The 17588-nt window shown below is 53.8% G+C and overlaps 7 protein-coding genes across 7 annotated transcripts in view; all 7 read right to left on the reverse strand.

Annotated features, from left to right (window-relative positions):
- The window catches only part of WHR41_03942 (uncharacterized protein), a gene marked incomplete at its 3' end in the record, with an annotated part of 2585 nt that extends 1171 nt beyond the window's left edge, over positions 1-1414 (reverse strand). The window contains exons 1-2 of the mRNA XM_069372548.1: positions 735-1414; positions 1-680 (exon numbers count right to left, since the gene is read on the reverse strand). The exon at positions 1-680 is cut by the window's left edge and continues 1171 nt beyond it. Of these exons, the coding sequence (XP_069230609.1) occupies positions 1-680; positions 735-770 (716 nt within the window). The 5' untranslated portion in view covers positions 771-1414. The remainder of the gene's footprint in view (positions 681-734) is intronic.
- Positions 1415-2021: 607 nt separating this feature from the next.
- WHR41_03943 (uncharacterized protein) lies at positions 2022-3083 on the reverse strand (the record flags this gene model as incomplete). The annotated part of the gene is made up of 1 exon (XM_069372549.1): positions 2022-3083. One exon carries the CDS (start codon positions 3081-3083, stop codon positions 2022-2024), a length of 1062 nt encoding a protein of 353 aa, XP_069230610.1.
- Positions 3084-3657: 574 nt separating this feature from the next.
- On the reverse strand, positions 3658-7661 carry WHR41_03944 (uncharacterized protein). Its single transcript, XM_069372550.1, has 2 exons — positions 4269-7661; positions 3658-4217 (listed from the first exon to the last, which is right to left on the reverse strand). Exons 1-2 carry the CDS (start codon positions 7342-7344, stop codon positions 3790-3792), a joined length of 3504 nt encoding a protein of 1167 aa, XP_069230614.1. The 5' UTR covers positions 7345-7661; the 3' UTR covers positions 3658-3789.
- Positions 7662-7833: 172 nt separating this feature from the next.
- Positions 7834-11287, reverse strand: WHR41_03945 (uncharacterized protein; the record flags this gene model as incomplete). The annotated part of the gene is made up of 3 exons (XM_069372551.1): positions 7834-8140; positions 8198-11157; positions 11231-11287. 3 exons carry the CDS (start codon positions 11285-11287, stop codon positions 8002-8004), a joined length of 3156 nt encoding a protein of 1051 aa, XP_069230465.1. The 3' UTR covers positions 7834-8001.
- A 421-nt stretch (positions 11288-11708) lies between these two features.
- Positions 11709-13532, reverse strand: WHR41_03946 (uncharacterized protein; the record flags this gene model as incomplete). The annotated part of the gene is made up of 1 exon (XM_069372552.1): positions 11709-13532. One exon carries the CDS (start codon positions 13530-13532, stop codon positions 11709-11711), a length of 1824 nt encoding a protein of 607 aa, XP_069230613.1.
- A 1166-nt stretch (positions 13533-14698) lies between these two features.
- On the reverse strand, positions 14699-15232 carry WHR41_03947 (uncharacterized protein; the record flags this gene model as incomplete). The annotated part of the gene is made up of 2 exons (XM_069372553.1): positions 14699-14928; positions 14992-15232. The coding sequence occupies 2 exons, from the start codon at positions 15230-15232 to the stop codon at positions 14699-14701; spliced, it is 471 nt and encodes a 156-aa protein (XP_069230464.1).
- Positions 15233-15843: 611 nt separating this feature from the next.
- On the reverse strand, positions 15844-17319 carry WHR41_03948 (uncharacterized protein; the record flags this gene model as incomplete). The annotated part of the gene is made up of 1 exon (XM_069372554.1): positions 15844-17319. One exon carries the CDS (start codon positions 17317-17319, stop codon positions 15844-15846), a length of 1476 nt encoding a protein of 491 aa, XP_069230453.1.
- Between the last annotated feature and the right edge of the window lie 269 nt (positions 17320-17588).

Raw genomic sequence — 17588 nt, forward strand, 5'->3', positions numbered from 1 at the left:
TCTTCACGGACCTGCTCAGCCCACCTTTCCCTGCGCGAAGAGCTTCTGGAAAGCCTCGAGTCCTGCCTAGACATCTTCGTCCTAGCAGTCTTAGTCCTGACACCAGTCTTGACAAAGTTGAGGAAGTTGTTCTCTCGTTGCTGGCGAGCGTCCTTAACCTGAGCACGAACTTTCGCGGCATCAAGGTCGGCATTCATCCTGCCGGCCTCGAGCTCGTTGGGGTCTACATCCACGCCCTGTTTGTGAGAGTTCTCGGCAGGAAGCTCGGGTTCCAGGGCTGCTTGGACTACTTCCTGGCGGGTCGGGATCATGCCAGGTCTCACAACGCGAGGCATAGCTTTCGCCAGACCCCACACGGGTTTGGCGCTATGAGGCTGATCATACTCCGGGTTGAGATCTGCGTATCCAGGCGCAACGAAGGGTTCATGGGCAGTCCGGAGAATGGAGGCTTCCCCAGGTGCGGGCCCAGCTACGCTGAATTTGGTCTGACGAGCTGTCGAGCGACCAGCAGTCATGTGGCTCTTGCGAGATCTCACACTTTGCGCATTGCTTCTCCGCCTCATGTTGGCTGGTGCATCGGTTCCATTGTCGATAACGATCTGAGGGGGCGCATTTGCAGCACCCGCCGTGCCATGTGCATGCTCCGCCGGCGTTGGGTTGCCTTCCTCCCTAGCTTCGGCCTGGTAAATGGTGAGTTACAAAGACGTCAGCAGTGTTGATATTGCTTCACTTACAGCAGCCTGGGGACGAGTCGAGTCCGGGCCTTCCATGGTCACGCGCGCGTCTGGGGGATACACAGCAGGGAAGAATGATCAGAACGACGGAGAGACAACTTGAGAAGAGAAAGTTAGTTCAAGGGATGCACAGGACCTCGGGCATGCAACGCTCCGAGGATGGGCCATCCACCGTGTCGACGCACGCCACGCAACGCACCGCAGCATAAGGGCTCATATCCGCGTCGCGGTCGCATCCGGCAGCGCTACATGAATATCTGTGGAGCGTGCTAGCACAGGAGATCGGGGTGAATGGAGCCCTCGATCCCTTATGTTCTGAGGGCTAGTGCGTGCGCTGCGCTGGAGACACGGCACACGATATATTTTTGGCGCGACTCTCTGTTCCTTTCGGGGTCCTTTCCTGCATGCCGTTCCTGCATCGGTGACAGCAAACTGTCGGATGAGCGAGCCGTTGAGAGGGTGTCATCACGATCTTCAGGCACGAGCGCCATTCGGTGAACAACGTGTGCCAATTGGAAGGCTCTTGTAAAGAGTGGTACGTCAAATAGATCCACACGTGCAACGGCACGGCAAAGAAAGGCCGGCGTGTGATGTCAGACGTAAAGAAGGACGAGCCCTGAAATTTTCTCTAGCCGAGGCTTCCGGATGAGGAACCCATCATGGGCGTGGTTGAGACGATGCCTTTTGATATATTGGGTAAAAGGACGCGTGCAGGACTTGAAGAGAGGAGATGATGTTGCTTTTGCGGCTCTGCGATCGAAATCCCGGCAGATCGCGCCGCCCTCGCCGTTTCCGAACTGTTGGTGTGTGATTCAAATGCAGGGATGCCGAGCCGAGCCTAGCAGCTACGATTGGCGATTCATCATTTTGCTTATTCTTCTGAACATTACTCGAGCCACCGACATGACAAGCCCTCGGCCGCGACGGAGGTGACTTGTCGCTTGTCAGGTCTCTTATGCATGAGGTCGTGGTTTGCACTACGGCTTGTGCCTTGTGAGCATGTCGGTCGGGTCTATCGGATCTTTCGCTCTCCCAAGCTTGGCCCTGACAAGTTACAAGATGTCGCGACCAAATGCTAAAGAGTAAATTTTGTTGGGCCCGTTATCGCGATTGTGGAATAAAGCGAGAAAAAGTCCTTGTTGAAGATACCCCCACGTCATATCGGTGAATGAGCTTCGATCGTGAACTCGTCACAAAAAGGTCAACGTAGATGGGCAAGAATCAAATCGACATTATTTCATCATGATCATTACGTATTGATCTATCACAGAGCCCCATCATGATCGTTTAGAAGCGCTGCTCATTCCTAACATGCTCAACAGCATCCCTGTATCCAGCTTCGTAGGCACCTCCCATCTTGCGCTCAGTGGGAATTCCACCTTGGTGTCCACCAGTGAGGCCACTGGTTCCATGCCCAAGGCCAGAACCCGTGCCGATGTGGTGTGTACCAGTCGCACCAGAATGCTCAGCAGCGTGCGGCTCGTAAGGATCGCGGCCGTGAGAGCCCGTCAATCCGCCATGCGATCCAGTCAGTCCGCCGTGAGATCCAGTCAAGCCGCCGTGGGAGCTGCCGACAGGCTCAGTACCACCGCTGCCAACCTTCGCACCACCTGCGGTCGGGATTGAGCCGTGGTTCTCCTGTCGCGAGTGAGGGCCGCCAACGAGACCGCCTGTTTGCTTGCCGACGCCAACGCCGCCGTGTCGCGGGTCGCTGTCGTAGCCGTGGTGTCGCGGGTCCGAGTCCACCCTTGGGTCGAGCTTGTTCAGGGTGTCGGACTGGTGAGGGCCGACGGTGTGGTGGTCCTTCATCTTCTCAGGCTCGGGGTGGACGCGCGGGTCAACAACGTTGGCGGCGTTGTTTGTGTGCGGGCCTGTGGTGTGAGATGCTGGGCCGGTGGCGCCGTAGTCTTCTCTTGCGCCGTAAGGGCCGGGCACGTGAGAGTTGCCGTGAGTGTCGCGTCCAGTTAGGTTGTGTGTGGTCGCGCCAGACGTGTAGCCAGGGCCGGTCGAGCCTGAGATTGGAGCGCCCGAAGTGTGCGTGTGTCCGGGGCCACTACCAGGGAGACCAGTAGATGTGGTGTGATGGTTGGAAGAACCTAGCCCGGTGTGACCACCTGATGCGGCGTCTGCAAACTGGCCATGACTACCGGTCAGGTTGTTGGTGCCAGTGGTGTGGTGCCCCGGAGTGGTCGAGTTAGTGGCAAGGCCAGACGTTGAAGTAGGGCCAGTGTGAGTCCCGGTAGTATGAGGAGTGCTGTGAATGTTTGATGTGGGTGTAGAACCTGTGGTGTCGTGGGTATGGTGCTTGTCTCCGTGGAGTTTGTCTTCGATTTTGCTCATGATACCCATGGTTGCGGTGATGGTATTCTGTTGTGAAGCTAGATTGAGTGGTGATAGTTTGGCAGTGTGAAATATACACCAGCGCCATGGGAGAGCGTCTCCCAACGAATATATATAGCACCACCTGAGACTACGCTGCAGGGATCTTTTTCTACCAGTTGCGTCACACCTACCTGGCCTCCATCATCTTCATCTCGCGTGCAGCCACCAAGTCTGTCATATCACAGCCCTGTGACGGTCCCTGAGGGCTGAAAGTGGGAAGAAACAGGCAAGTAGTGGAGCTGTCCAAGATGCTATCAGCAGGGCATGCCAAGGGTGCCGTGATGTCGTCGCTCTTGGGCTTCATCATGGTCGCAGCAATCCATGTCCGGCTTGAACTGTTGCGTCACTGCGTGAGGCACGGCCCTACATTTGTCCTACATGCCACCACACCTGGTACGCGGCCAGACGATCAATGGCGTAGATATGATTGTTAATTGTAGGATGCGCAAACAAGCGAGCGGGGATCATTGTCTTGCCAGGTTTCGCTCACGCCGATCAAGCTCTGAGAAATAGAATGTACGTACACCTACGACCACGTGGATGGCAGAAGTGTAATCGGAATCAGGGACCAAGGAACGTCGGGATTGCGCCCGAAAACGGGCCAGCGGGGCAGGCCGTTCTGTCATATCCTGCATTACGGGTATCTCTCTTCTCGGCTCATCACTCGACTCCTTCAGTTCCTTCCCAATACTTCAGCCACCAGCTTCCTCATTTGTGGTACGAGTTCCGGTATACGGAATGGTTTGGTGACCACCTCATCCATCCCCGCCTCAATGGCATTGTTAATCTGTTCGCTGCGGGCATTCGCCGTAACCGCGATGACAGGTACGTGTCCTAAGATTTCACCATTGAGCTGCTTTTCGCGAATATGGCGGATGCAGGTCAAGCCGTCCATCGTGGGCATCTCCAGATCTAGCAAGACGATAGACAAAGGCGTCGGCGACAATTCCACCGATTTCTCTTGCTCTGGCGTGTTCGGTTCGGACGAATAGCTAGATTGTGATATGAAGTCAAGACACTCGACACCGTGGTTGGCGACATGCACCGTCAGGCCCGCTTTGCGTAGCTGCTGCGCCATCACCTTTTGGTTGATGAGGTTGTCTGACTCGAGTTAGTAATGTTCGATTCCATCCATCACTGCAGCGTACTTACCTTCCACAATCAGAACATGCAAATGCTTAAGATGCTCAAGTTCGCTTGCAGGAGGGCCTTTCGGTACGGCCGGGCTTTCATTCGGCGATTGCTCGACAACGCCGTCAAGTGCTGAACCTCTCCTAGGAGCCTCAGATTGTTCGTGCGCGCTGCCAATAACAGAGCTGCCTCGTCGACTGAACACCATGGGACTGGACGATGCGCTGACGAATCTCGTGAGCGGCGCAAGCTCTTCTGCGTCGTTCGGGACCCATCGCTTTGCTTTGACGTAGAACGCAAAGGTCGTCCCATTGGAACTGGAGACACCGATCTGGCCTCCCTGTAGCTCACATAGCTCTCTGCTTATGAAAAGTCCGAGGCCGCTGCCGCCGTACTGTTTGTACGTTTTCGGGGACGCCTGGGCGAATCTCTGGAATAAGACGTGCATCTGCTCATCGTCGAGGCCGGACCCTGTATCTGTCACGGCAATCTGGAGGTATATATCCTCGCCATCCCCCCATTCTCCGTTTGGAGTGTGTGCTACCTTGGAATGGCGAAGCGGGATAAAGTTGATCCCGTGGTGTTTGCCGGTAGGTCTCTCGTATGACGCCCCGAGATAAACCGTGACTTCTCGCACGTCTGAGTACTGCGTGAACTTAATGGCATTGGTGAGCAGATTGATGACGACTTGCAGTAAGCGGCTCGGATCAAGGACTACCCAATCGACTGCGAGCTTGTCGTAAGTTGGCTCAACAAGCAGCTTCGCCTTGATGTTCGCACGTGAGATTTCTGCCTCGAACATGCGCAAAGCCTTCCCTACCAGCTGAGGCGGTTGCACCTTATCTGGAGAGATCTCTAGCAGGCTGGCATCCAGCTTCGACAGTGTGAGAATGTCGTCCACTATGCGCTTCTGATGCTGAGCACATAGTATGATGGTCTGTGCCGCATCTACAATGTCCTCGACCAGACGGCCCGTCAAGGCTCCCTTTCGCTCTGACGCTGTTGCATTTGCCGATGGCAGCGATGATACGATCGAGTCCGCGCTTTGCAATATCGCACTCAGCGGGTTTCTCATCTCATGGCTCGTCATATCGATAAAGTTCTCGCTCTGCCTCTTCGTCTCGAGCGCATCCTCCAGCCTCTGAGAGAGCAATTTCTCTGCCGCCTTCTGCTTCGAAATGTCCGTCAACCAACCCATTATGACGGAGACACGTCCATCAGGCTCAATCTCAGGAAACGATGTAGCGAGCAACCACGTGTCACCTGTGAGCTCTTCCCCGGTGGCTTTGTCGGTCGATCGCCATCCTTTCATGATTCGATATTCGCAGACCGCAGGTATCTTTTCCACGATGACTTTCTGCCAGCACTCCCAGAACCTGCCGATATCTTCAGGATGGATCAGGTCTGTCCAGTCTGACTGTTTGTTGAAAGAGAATGTGCGGCCTTCTGGAGAGACCGGAACCAAGTCACGATAGGCGTCGTTGACGTATATCGGACTGCCATCAGGATCCAATACGTACATGCCAATGGGAGCCAGCTTCGCCATTCGAGAGAATTTTGCATCGCTCCTTTCAGCCTGCAGGGTAGTCAGGCGCAGTTGCTGAGCTAGAGCGTTGTTGATGTCATCGGCCATCTTCTGCGCCCTTCTCTGCTCCATAGGCAGCGATATGAACGCCGCAGCTCTTGACAATACGTCGCCGAGGATGTTAAGCCACATGTGATAGAACTCGTCAAAAACGCGTGGGCAAGTGCCGACGATCAAAACGCCCATGAGATCGCGATTACTGATGGATGTGACTGGTATTATCACGGCCTGCTTGACAGTATCGCCGAAACCGCGATCTGGATTGCTCAAAGCGAACGCCGATGGAAGCGGAGTGTCTTCGGAGCCTAGAATTATCGAACGCTGCTCTTTCCAAGCCGTCGTGATAGCTTTCGCAAGTATCTTGGTAGGCTCGGGAAGTGTTGCATCTGCGAGTATGAAGGCTTGTGGAAGGTCCTCCGGCCGCAGCACGCCCATGGTACCTTCGAGTGTGGCTATCGTCCTCTCCGGCGTGTATGTGTTACTATCAGTCGACTCCGAGACCAACTCAGAGAGATCATGCTCGGCGGAGTAGAACGCAGCAAAAGGTAGATCCACCACCTCACACTGCAGGCCATGGAGAAACATCGCCCAAAGCTCCTCCAAAGTGGCAGTGGCAGAAATACGCTTGCCGATATTTGAAGTCGCAATTCTTCTGCGCTCCCCTCGGACAGCTTTTGTGCACTCCGCCAGAACATTTTGTACCCCGATCGCTCCGCCGCAGGGACCTATCGCAGGCGTCAGGGTGGCGTCCCAGTACGTCTCCTCCAGGGGACCGTGACGTTGGAGGTGTAAGGGCAAACGGCTGATCGTTTGTGCTTTGCCTTCGTAAGCCCTCTCGATGTACGGCCAAATGATCTCTCGCATGCCAGGGCGCCACGCGATCTCAAGCGGCTGGCCCAGGCAGTCGGGGTGGTTGACACCAAAGATGGGAACGAAGGCCTCATTGTAGAGAAGGGCATTTTCGTTGCCCCAGTAGATAGTCCTAGGAGCAGGATCTGCCATGGCGCTCAACACGACACTGCGGAGCTCGAAGCTCCAGTCGCTGAGCGGCCCCAGGGGTGTGTTGCTCCAGTTGTGCTGGAGAAAGAATTGTTGCCATGATGTGAGGTTTTGCGCAGGATACTTGATCCAGTCGAGCTTTTCGACGACGCAATCAGAGGCTGAACGCTCTTCAAGAGGCAGCGATTGCTCGTCATTTTTCTTATCGTCAACGGTTGGTTGTGCTGCTATCGGATTGTGTACAGCAGCAACGAAGTTGCCGCCTAAGGGTCTGAAGACCCACTCAGTACACCTTCGCTTGTGTCCATTGTCGGTGTACTGGTAGCCCAGTCGTTGCAAACTTGTAGTCGCATCCTCGGTGGTGAGGCCATTCCTGCGAAATGCCGGGTTCTGGTAGACCACAGTCCACTCGCCATTTCGAGAAGAACTCCGCTCAAAAATCGCCGCAGGGCAATGATCAGGCCCAAGAAATGCTACAAGGGCCCTCAAATAACCCGGCAGGTCCTCGTCCATGTTGCTGTGATGCTCCCTTCGCACGGCTGCAAGCAGCGCACCATGACCCGAATGTGGCTTGACGGGTCTGTACGATCGCGAAATGAAGTGTCACGGTCAGAAGTGTCGCACGCGCTCACCGAGGCTGAGGTCCCGGCGCAGCCGCTGCAGTGTGGCGGAGACTTTATTGTGAAGGTTTGCTGGGACTGTTGCGAATGCGCCTACGGCTTCCTTTCCGGCGCGCTGCGCTGACGAAGCACGGACTTACAAACGCTAATTTATTATAAGACACTACCATGCGCCAATCTTCCGTTCTAGAAGCTACCCTGAATGCGGTGCGCTTGGTCTCAATGGTGTGTTCTTGGTGAGAGATCAGTAACCAGGCCATGTGACCCTCGAAGCCGCGCTCGTCCAGAGGGTCGCTTCGACCGCATCTCGCCTGGATCCTACCGTCGCAAGGCGAACAACGAAGACGCCGAGAGGTTCACGGAGCTACTGGTGGAGCCAGGATCATGTTAATCATCTATTCATTGAATGGGGTTTGGACCGAGCTATATACGACTTTTATCAATATTCATGTCGTTCACGATCAAAAGTGGGTCCACACCGAACGGCTTAACAAACGTGGGTCCACCGACCCTGAAAGTGCCATTTCTCACTGTGTTGCTTTTGCCTGTCTCACTTCTGCAGCTTAAGCATAACGTATGGAATCTCGACGTCCTCTTCAGTCTCATCTTCGGCGGTAATCTCGAAGATGACGTTCTTCTGGTGCGCGGGAATCGGCTTCTTGCTGATAGTCTCCACGAGAGTGGACATCCTGTAACGCGAGTTAGCTTCGGCATTCGAATACGCAATCCGACATTGAAAAACTTACTTCATAGGGAGACGGTCCTTGTTCTTGGACGCGGGGTAGAACGAGGCGTACAGCAGACTGACACCTGAGCTGATCATGCTAATGCTGAGGCCCTTGGCCTTGAAGTCATCAATGAACTGCTGGAGCGTGACGTCCTCAGTCTCAAAGCGGTCCCAGAGCTTGTCAATCGTGACATCGCCATTCGGACCCTTGTAGCTGCCCTTCGGGCTAGCAATTGGCTCGGAGAAGCCAAAGAAGGGCAAAGCCAGGTTGACAAAGCCGTTCTTGTACTGCTCGATGTCGTCCTTACCGTCGATGATCTTGTAAAGCTCAAGCACGACAAGACCAGTAACGAGCGCGGTTGTGGTCGCGATCGCAGGAATGATCTTACCCGCAATGAACTTTGTCTTGTGCTTGTCGGCGACAGGGATCTTGTAGTTCTCAGCGCGGAGGTTGGAGCACGCGGTGATGAAGGCGATGTGGTAGTTCGAGTCGTCGTCTTTCTCAAAGTCGACCGGCTCAAGGCGGAAATCACCCAAGCTCTTGGGTTGAGGAAGGCCCTTCACAATGGCATCAAGTGCCTCGTTGTCGTCCATCGGGGCGTTGGCGTTTGGGTCGGGCTCCTTCTCGTCCGCCTGGATCTTGACATTGGCGTCGGGCTTGAAGTCGGGAATCACCATGCGATCAAGCACTGAGGTGATGTAGCTACGATCGGATGTAGGCTTGATCTTGTAGTTGAACGCACGCAAGTTGGCGGCGGCCTCGATGAAGTCATAGTGCGAAGGGTTGTTCGCGTCGAAGACCAGAGGGTCAGGGGCACGCTTCGGACCGGACCAGAACGGCTGGCCTGACGAAGTCTTCGAGTCCTTCGGGAAGTTGTACAGCAGCTGCGCGATCGCATTATTGTACTGCTTCTCAAATTGCAAGCGAGCCCACTCGATGCAGTCATCGAAAGTCTCAGACTTCTCCGTCATAAGGTAATCACGAAGGGTCTCAAGAGTCTGCTTCTCGTTGCCAGACTGCTTGAGCGCAGACCCCAGGTAGTCCTTTTGCGTGAGGTACATGTTGACGACCTCAGCAGAGCCAGTGAAGTATGTGTGGAAGAGATCCTTGGCCCAAGCGATGGTGTGCTCAATCCGGTTAGGGAAGCTGCGAAGCGTACACATCGGGAATGACTGCTCCGGAGGATCTTGCGAGCTGGAGTAAGACTCCGTGATGCGAGGGAGGACGACTTGAGTGTTGCCCTTAGTGCCCAGAGTGCCACTGTCAACAAGAGGCTTGTGGAAGAAGACGCAGCGTCTGTCAACGTATGTACGAGCATCCACATTATCGAGGGCATTAGTGACACCATCCAAGCTGTTCCAGAAGTCCTCATTGAACAGATCCTCAGTTTCTTGCGACACGCGGTCTTTCATCATGTTGATCTTTCCTTTCAGGTCAGGGTTCATGGCTTGCACAGCCTCCGCGGCGCACTCGCTCTTCAGCTTGCCGACGTCCTTCGCGCGGAAGAGGAATTGCCTGTTCAAGTTGCTCTTTTCGATCTGATCCATATCGGTAACGTGGATCTTTCCTTTAGGTCCAGTTGCGAGACCAATCATGGCCCAGTTCTTGAGCATCTCGCATCCAATGGCACCAGCGCCGACCAGGAACTGGTTGACGTTTGACAGCTTCTCCTGGTATTCCTTACCGAATACTGCAATCTGGCCATCGTAACGGCTTCCAGTCGGTTTGCAAAGCTCCTCGCTGCGCTTGGAGGATGTAGGCAACGATTCGAGAGAGTCAAAGTACAGCCACTGCTGAACTGGCATGAACTTGCCAGATACGGACTTCAGCACCTCCTGGGCCACGAGACCGCCAAAGAACGCCGCAATTGGGGAAAGGTCACCGCGAGCCTGGTATGATAGCTCTTTGATGAGTTTCTCATCCAGCTCAACTGGCCCCTCGCTGTTCTTTCCAATCTCTTGAGCCAGAGTGAAAACCTCCGCAGCATCGCTGTCATGGTGAGGGCGCGGGAATTCGCCGTTGTGCTTCTCCGCAAAAGCGTGCAGAGCCTGAACACCGACGTGAAGCTGGGCGGGACGGTCGAACTTGGCGAAATCCGACATCATCAACTCCGGCTTCTTGATCTGTTTGCTGAGAGGCTCGAAGTCGATGAACTTGGGCATCTTGACCTGCTGGTATAGGCCGCCACGCTTGTATTGCCCCAAACCGGAAACATCGCCAATCGAGAACGTGTACGGACCCTTGACCGTGATCTTGCGGGGTGCTGAGTCGTTCAATTTCTCCATACCCTCAACCTCTGTGAATGTCACGAAGTCTCCGTCCTCGAGGCCATGCCTGGTCTCGTCTAGCGCGGACACCATGCCATCCGAATCGATGTCCGCAATGATGCCGTTGAGGGGGTTTTCGCCGGTCGCATCGCCAACGGTGAACTTCTTTCCGAAGTCTGTGAAGACCGATCCGAACAGACCGTATGTATCCGCAATCACGACGTAAATTCCATTCTCGTGGCAGTATTCAGCAATCTTCAGCTGGTCCTTCAGCGATGTATCCGTGAGCACCACTACCTGGTAGCTCTTGAGCTTGCTGAGATCGGCCGTAAGACTGTCTGAAGGGTGGAGGTTGACGGGTGTGTATGGATTGAGCTCGGAGACCCGCGGCACGGTGACCTTGGCGCGTGGCTGGCCAACATCTTCGGGGTGGAGGAAGAACTGTGAGGAGAGATCTTGAATGGCGGCGGGCTTAGGGTCAAAGAGTGTCAGGCTCTTGACGCCAGCAAGAGCGATGTTCTTTGCGATCTCGACACCGAGACCGCGCAGGCCAACGATGAGCACATTCGAAGAGCCCATGCGCTTCATCGCCTCGTGGCCGAGCACGTAAAGCTGTCTGCTGTAGAGCGACTCGTCGATCTCGCCGTTCGCTTGTTGCAGCTGCTCGACAGCAGCTGCGGGGCTGTCGACGTCCATCTTGCCGTTTGCTTCCTTTGAGTGTTGTGTCAGTGGTATAGTCTTATTGATAGTGATGGTTGGCTGTTTGGGATGCCTGGGGACGTACGGTCATGACTTTCTTGGAAGGTCGGGCTTCAGCCTCGGGAAGTTGGCGTTTGGTCATGTGATACCGCTAGGTAGTGTCGCGGGTTGCGGGGTGGGGAGGGAGAAGTGGTAGTGTCAAGAAAGGGTAAGAGTGGGACAGAGCAGGGCGTGGCGGAAGGGCGTGTTTGGCGATGAGAGGATGCAGCGTCAAGGCTCGCTGGAGCAAAGCGTCATCGGCCGGCTGCCACGCCCGAAGCTCTCCCGGTGCCTCACCCAACCACGCCTCCGTTGCTACTTGCTTGCGCTGCTGATTTATCATCCACTCTCACTACTCTGCAGTCGATTAATACACTAAATGATCGCATATGCACTACGCCATAGATAAGATCCACTCTTTCTTTACGGTCAACCCTTGAAAGTCAATCCTTCAGAGTCCAGCCCCCCATTTGAGTATTTCCCGGTCGAGACATCTTAATACAACTTTACTCTTTGACACCTCCCTACAGCTTGCCACGGTTCAGAAACTTGTTAGGGAGATCCACATGCTTAGATCGCAAGTACTCCGCCACATTCTTCCCAAGGTAATCGTACGAGCTCGTGCAGCTCACACCCCGATCAAGGTGATCATGCAGCAAGAAATGCACTGCGAACATGTTCGGTAGCTCGAATCGGTCGATCTTCTTTCCCTTATACTCATCCGTAAGCAGCCGCTTGATGGTCTCTACCGACAGAATCGAGCGCAGCCAGTCCCATTCCTCCCGAGTTCTCACCCAGAATCCAACATTCGCATTGCTACCTTTGTCGCCACTCCTAGCATGGACAATCCAGCCCAAAGGTCCGCGCGTCGTTGGCCCAAAATCGGACCTCGCATTAGTCGTCATAGCCTGAGATGGTTGTTGGGCTGACCACGTCTTCGACTCTGGCGGAGGTGGGATGACGAAGCTGTTACCGTCCCACAAATGCACGCGATGCTCGACATCTGCCTGCGGGAGAAGCGTTACGTAATATTCAAAGATCGGTTTCGGAAAGCCGGATCTGAGATCCAGGTGAAACGTGGCGCCAGGATACGACTGCATGATGGGATCAATGATAGGCCGCAGAAACTTCTCTGGTAGGAGATCGTTCTCTTCAGGTGCCTGTGCGAAGATTCTAAGATCCACTGTGGCGGCATTTTGGTTGCTGGGATTCTCCGCCGCACTCCCGTTCAAGGTGAATTCAAGTCTGCTGAAACGATGGATGTGTGGCTTCAGCAGGTGTCGCACTTGAGCCTCGAGCATGCGAGCTTTCTCGGGGATGTCGAGACCACAGGGGAAGAAATGAACTTCTGCTTGATAGCCCCCCTTAGCGGTCAAGCCGACTTTGGTCGTGGAAGGGGGGAGAGCTCCCTTGACGCCATGAAGAGCGACACGGTCGGGTCCCATCTGTCGGAACCACATTTCGTCAAGTATCGCGGTCACGTCGCTGTTGTAGTACCATGGCCCCTGGATCTCGTATAAGAGCTGGGAAGTGCATGTGTGCACGCTTACTTCGCCGCCAGTATTCTTGCTCTTTGTGATGAAGACCTGGCCATTGTTCGAGATCTCTGCAATTGGATAGCCAATATCGACCCATCCCTTCGTCTGCAGAGTCTTGAAGCCAGTGAAGTTACCTCCAGTGACATAGTTGCTGCATTCAATTAGATGGCCGGCGACGAACGCATTCGCGAGCTCGTTCAGCTGATGTCTTTGCCAACCATGCCACCAATAAGCAGCTCCGATGACCGGACTAGCATCGCTCACCCTGCCACAAACCACGATGTCGGCACCTTTCGCAAAGGCTGCAGCGATACCGAGACCACCAAGATAAGCTTGTGCTGACAAAGGCTCAAACTTCCAATCATCAAGCAACTCGCCGGTGCATATGTTCTCAAATTTGCTTTGACCTGACCGCTGTGCTTTCTCAATCGCAGGAAGGACCTCGTCACCACTAATGTAAGCGACTTTGAGATCAAGACTTTTCTTTTCGACCATGCCAGTCACAACCTGGTGCAGCAGCTTTGTATCCGAGGCACCAGCATTGACAGCGACCTTGATGCGGTGTTTAGCAATGTTCTCGAGGGCAGGAGCAATAGCTTCGATGAATGTTGGCTCATATGCGTCTCCGCCATTTGTCGATTTCATGGCAGCTCGAGTTGTCATGTTGAACTCGCTCATCCAGTCTCCAATTATAGCATCGATTGGATCGTTGGGATGGTTTTCCGCAAGCTGCGCCATCGCTGCCCGACGGTCTGTGACCGCACCAGAGCAGCCGGCAATGCGGATTGGACGTTTGTTCCGGGAAGGCATTTTTGTTTCGTGACAGTGTTAGATCAAACACCTTTGAACGGGCCTCATGCTGTATGTAGGCCTATATAGAGCAACACTTTATTTGTACCTCGGGATCGAGACGCTTGTCAGGGTCGCGTCGTTGCCCCAAGAGCGGGGGAAGCGTGCGGGCACAGAACGGACAACAATAACCCGATGATGTTCAAGACGCGACCGCACTTAGGCAAATGCAAGCTTAGCACTATGAAATTTGCCTTATCACCTGATGTTTCAATGTGAACGGGAGGCAGAGAGACATATCAGGTGTCAATCGATAGCTCCAAAGCGACGCTGGAGTCCTCTCCGATGCCATCGAAAGAACCACAGCGATCAAGCATCGTTCTTTGACTGTAACAAGAGGAACAACAGTTCGGTCCGTTAGTCAAGAACTTTTCAAATCTGCCGCTTATTAGTGTAGGCAATCGCTGGCCACCGAAGAGACCACGATTGTCTTTTCAGGCATTCATTTGTAGGGTTCAGGCAAGCAAATTGCGAGTGCGGCGGTGGTGGGTGCGGGATACACCGACAGCTTGAAAACATGTTCATTTCTTTGCACGCCGCTATTCAAGCCATTGCCCACTACTCGACCACGAATGCCATTGTTCTGACGTTTTTACTCTATTCGTTGCACAATTTTTCATTTGCTTGCGAAAAATCAAGTGATGCCTTGCCCGGCAGAAGCGGTGGAGGCCGCGTTCTCACCCGCTGTCTTTGCAGAGATTTTCCTAAAGGTATATATATTATGAGAGTCAGTTCCGGAGTATTCCGAGAAAGCAAAGTCATAGCACACGGTGTTCTCATACACCCGTGACGCAGTGGCTTAGCGTGTCGTTCTTATACTTGTTCTGCGGAACCCGTATGATCCTGCATTGGAGTAATGCGAAAGTCGAGGGTTCGAATCCCTCCGGGTATGTCACTCTTGAAATGCCATCAATTGGTAGTTCATTCTCTGACATCCTTACTAGGTGTATATGACGCTTTCGTTCTTTTTTTCTTATTTTTGCTAAACGTTACGATTCAGTCTGCTCGTTTGCTCTGACTATTGTTACAGCTTATCAGTCTCCTCTCTCGATTCAGACTTGATGCATAAAGTACTCGAATCGTACAGAAGGCTATACACGCGAGCCTATATTACTCTTTGGCCTTATCTAGGCCCGCCACTTCGACGCGATTGAGTTCGACACCTCGTAATCCGACATTACATAGTCTGACGACGTCTCACTGGCGACCGTGACATTCACAGCAAAGTATTCCACGCTGCCGGTCATGCTCGCGCCGTACAACGAAAACAGCACAGCGGTGATAGTCGCTGCTCCCTCTGGTCGGCTAGTAGGAATTGATACGTTGGCAGTAATGTTGCCGACAATGTTCGAGTTCTCTGTCGAGGTGGATTTGGGTTAGCAATCATCCAGACATCAGGCAGTCACAGCGATCTACACACCTGGACCTAGAGCTTTCTCTCCCATGAAGGTTCCGAGTGATCGAGGATGGTGGCTTTCTACCGGCGTGACGCCAAACGCCATCGCGACATCTTGGACAGGCTGGATATAATTCTCGGCGCGGATCTTGATCTCAATGGGTGCACCTGGAGCAACTGTGGAAGGCGCCAAAAAGCCAGTTATGCGCGCAGTCGTCAGTGAGACGAGAGCGAGTGTGGACGCGAGAATTGCTGAGAGATGCATCGTGAGCGAGTGTAGGACCACCTTCGATGAAATTGTCTGATCACTTGTTGGATCGAGAGCGGATTTTAGAAGCAGTCCAGAGTTTTGTGAATGAGTATTAAGATCAAGTGGGAAGAAAGTGCGCGCAGACACCAAAGGTTGTCAGACTCAATCGGAGTGATGTAACGTTACCCTGCTCCGACTACATCTATTAACAGATTGATTTAAACTCTGCATGGTGAACACAGACCTCCTGCGGTCCGCGGCGATGCTAGCGGTGAGTGTCAGGATCGCGACCCCGTGATGCATAGGGGATGTTCAGGGTTTTCAATCGACTGAGACATTTTCCGTCATAGGAATACGCTTGGACGCCGCGCATATCTCCTGCATCGTACGACGATATGACTTGGTCGGCTAGATGTTCGCGTCCCTACATGCTTTACGGCACTCACGGAATAAGACAATCGCAGGAAACGTTGATGCTGGCTGGTACGTAGCAAAGCGCTTGTTCAAAGATGCATTGCCCGTTTGGACACCTTCGTCACATAGCAGTGCTGGCTGACTGGAATTCGTTGAATCTTTATACATATATACAATTCAGGATCAGTGCTGCGAAACCTGATGCCTTCGACTTACGTCTCGGAAAGCTCATGCGGTATGGAGAACATTGGCATCTTTTTCAACGGCGAGGTTGCAACATGGGATGGCAATTCGCACGGCTCTTTACCATCCTGAGAGTTAAGGTGGTAGTCTTGACTCTCTCTGCGACGGTCTCCCCCATTCCCGGATATTGTCTTCTCTAAGTGGCCATTTGCAGGTTCGGAAGGCTGCTGTATAGGTGATTGTGGGTTGTCGAGATTAGACGAGGTCCCGTGCATACCGTTTGTTGATAGTGTTGGCGCACCGAGTTCAGCAGATTCTGAAGGGTTCGCGTGCGCATTACCGCTGCACTGTTGACTGCTAGATGCCTGAGGTAACGTTCCGTCGGACATTGGGTTTTCGTCTGGATGCGTTGCTGAGCTACCCATGCCCTCCACTCCTTCGCTTTTGGAAGCGGGTTCCGCGGGCGTTGCATTCTTTTTCCGGCGAGCATCAGCGATCAACCTACTGAAGTCGTCCTTGTTCTTGTTGGCCCAACCAGCTCCGTCAAAGTCCTTTCGCATGATAGCATGGCCTTGGCTTGACGTTGGCGCCTTTCCCCCTTGGGTCCTTTCCCAAGTGTCCAGGTCGTGCAAGAGGTCTCGCTTACTCCGTGCCCGGCTAGAGTCACAGCTCGCATTCCACAAATTGACCCACTCAGTATGTCGCCTCACCATCAGCTGCTTTGAGCCAAAGGAAGGAAGTCCCAGCTCATCCATCTTTTTGCGCATTGCTCCCTCCTTCAAAAGTGAATAGTTAAGCTCCGAGATCCGATCCTGAGGTCTCGGCGTCTGTCGAGGTGACGCCCTTGATCCACCAAATGCGCCCAATGGTGTTCGTGATTTTGCCCGCTTTTCGGCCTCCTTCTCATCCTCGCACCTATCAAGGTGAGGTTCGACCGCCTCGATCTTCATGCGCTTACCACATCCCAGCGGACATTCCACCAGACCATCATCTTTGGGCTGCTCAGGCTCAAAGTCGTCGTCTCCCTCAGAATCTTCCACCTCAATAGTTTCCTGCTGCGACAACTGCGACGCCTCGGTCCGTCTGCTTTTGCTCCGCGTGGTTCTGCCTCCCTTCTCGACTTCGGCGATTTCGTCTGAATCTAGCACTGCGCGCTTTCGCTTGCCAGGCTTCCTTGCATTGTTGGCGTTGTCACGTTCCGCTCTGGCGATTTGTATGGCTTGAGGTCGCGCGGCCAAGAATGTCGAGACAACTTCTTGGAGCTGCCAATTGTTTCGAAGTTTGCTTGCTTGATCAGACGCACGACAGGCAGGGCAACGACCGTCGGCCGATAGTGAAGTTCGTATGCATCTCGAGCAGAAAGTGTGTGAGCAGGAAGTAATCATGGGCGTGTCGTAGAACTCCTTGCATATCTGGCAGTGCAGCGCATTCTCGAGGTCGGCGAGAGCGGCCAGTGGAGTGTTCAACCAGTCCGTCGAGTCCGGAACATCATATGCGGAGTCCATCTGCGAGCCGAAAGTATGTTGGTGCTGAGTTGTTCAGACGGCCAGTGGAAATCAATTACACCTCAGCCAGGTCAGACGCGCGTGGCGGTCGCGCTGAGAGGTGACGCCAGATCATGTGACCTTGATTGGTAGACCCGACCGTTGGATTTCTGGTCGCCGGGCAGTCATCGGCTTCTCGGATCGGAGACAGATACGAGCACGAGCGCAACACCAACCTCTTCGAACGAAGCAGCTAATCCTCTGATGCACTAGCACGAGCTTGCTAAAGG

The sequence above is a fragment of the Cladosporium halotolerans genome, assembly GCF_011745625.1.
Source record: "Cladosporium halotolerans strain TM138-S3 chromosome Unknown Sca10, whole genome shotgun sequence".
Classification (NCBI taxonomy): Eukaryota; Fungi; Ascomycota; class Dothideomycetes; order Cladosporiales; family Cladosporiaceae; genus Cladosporium; species Cladosporium halotolerans.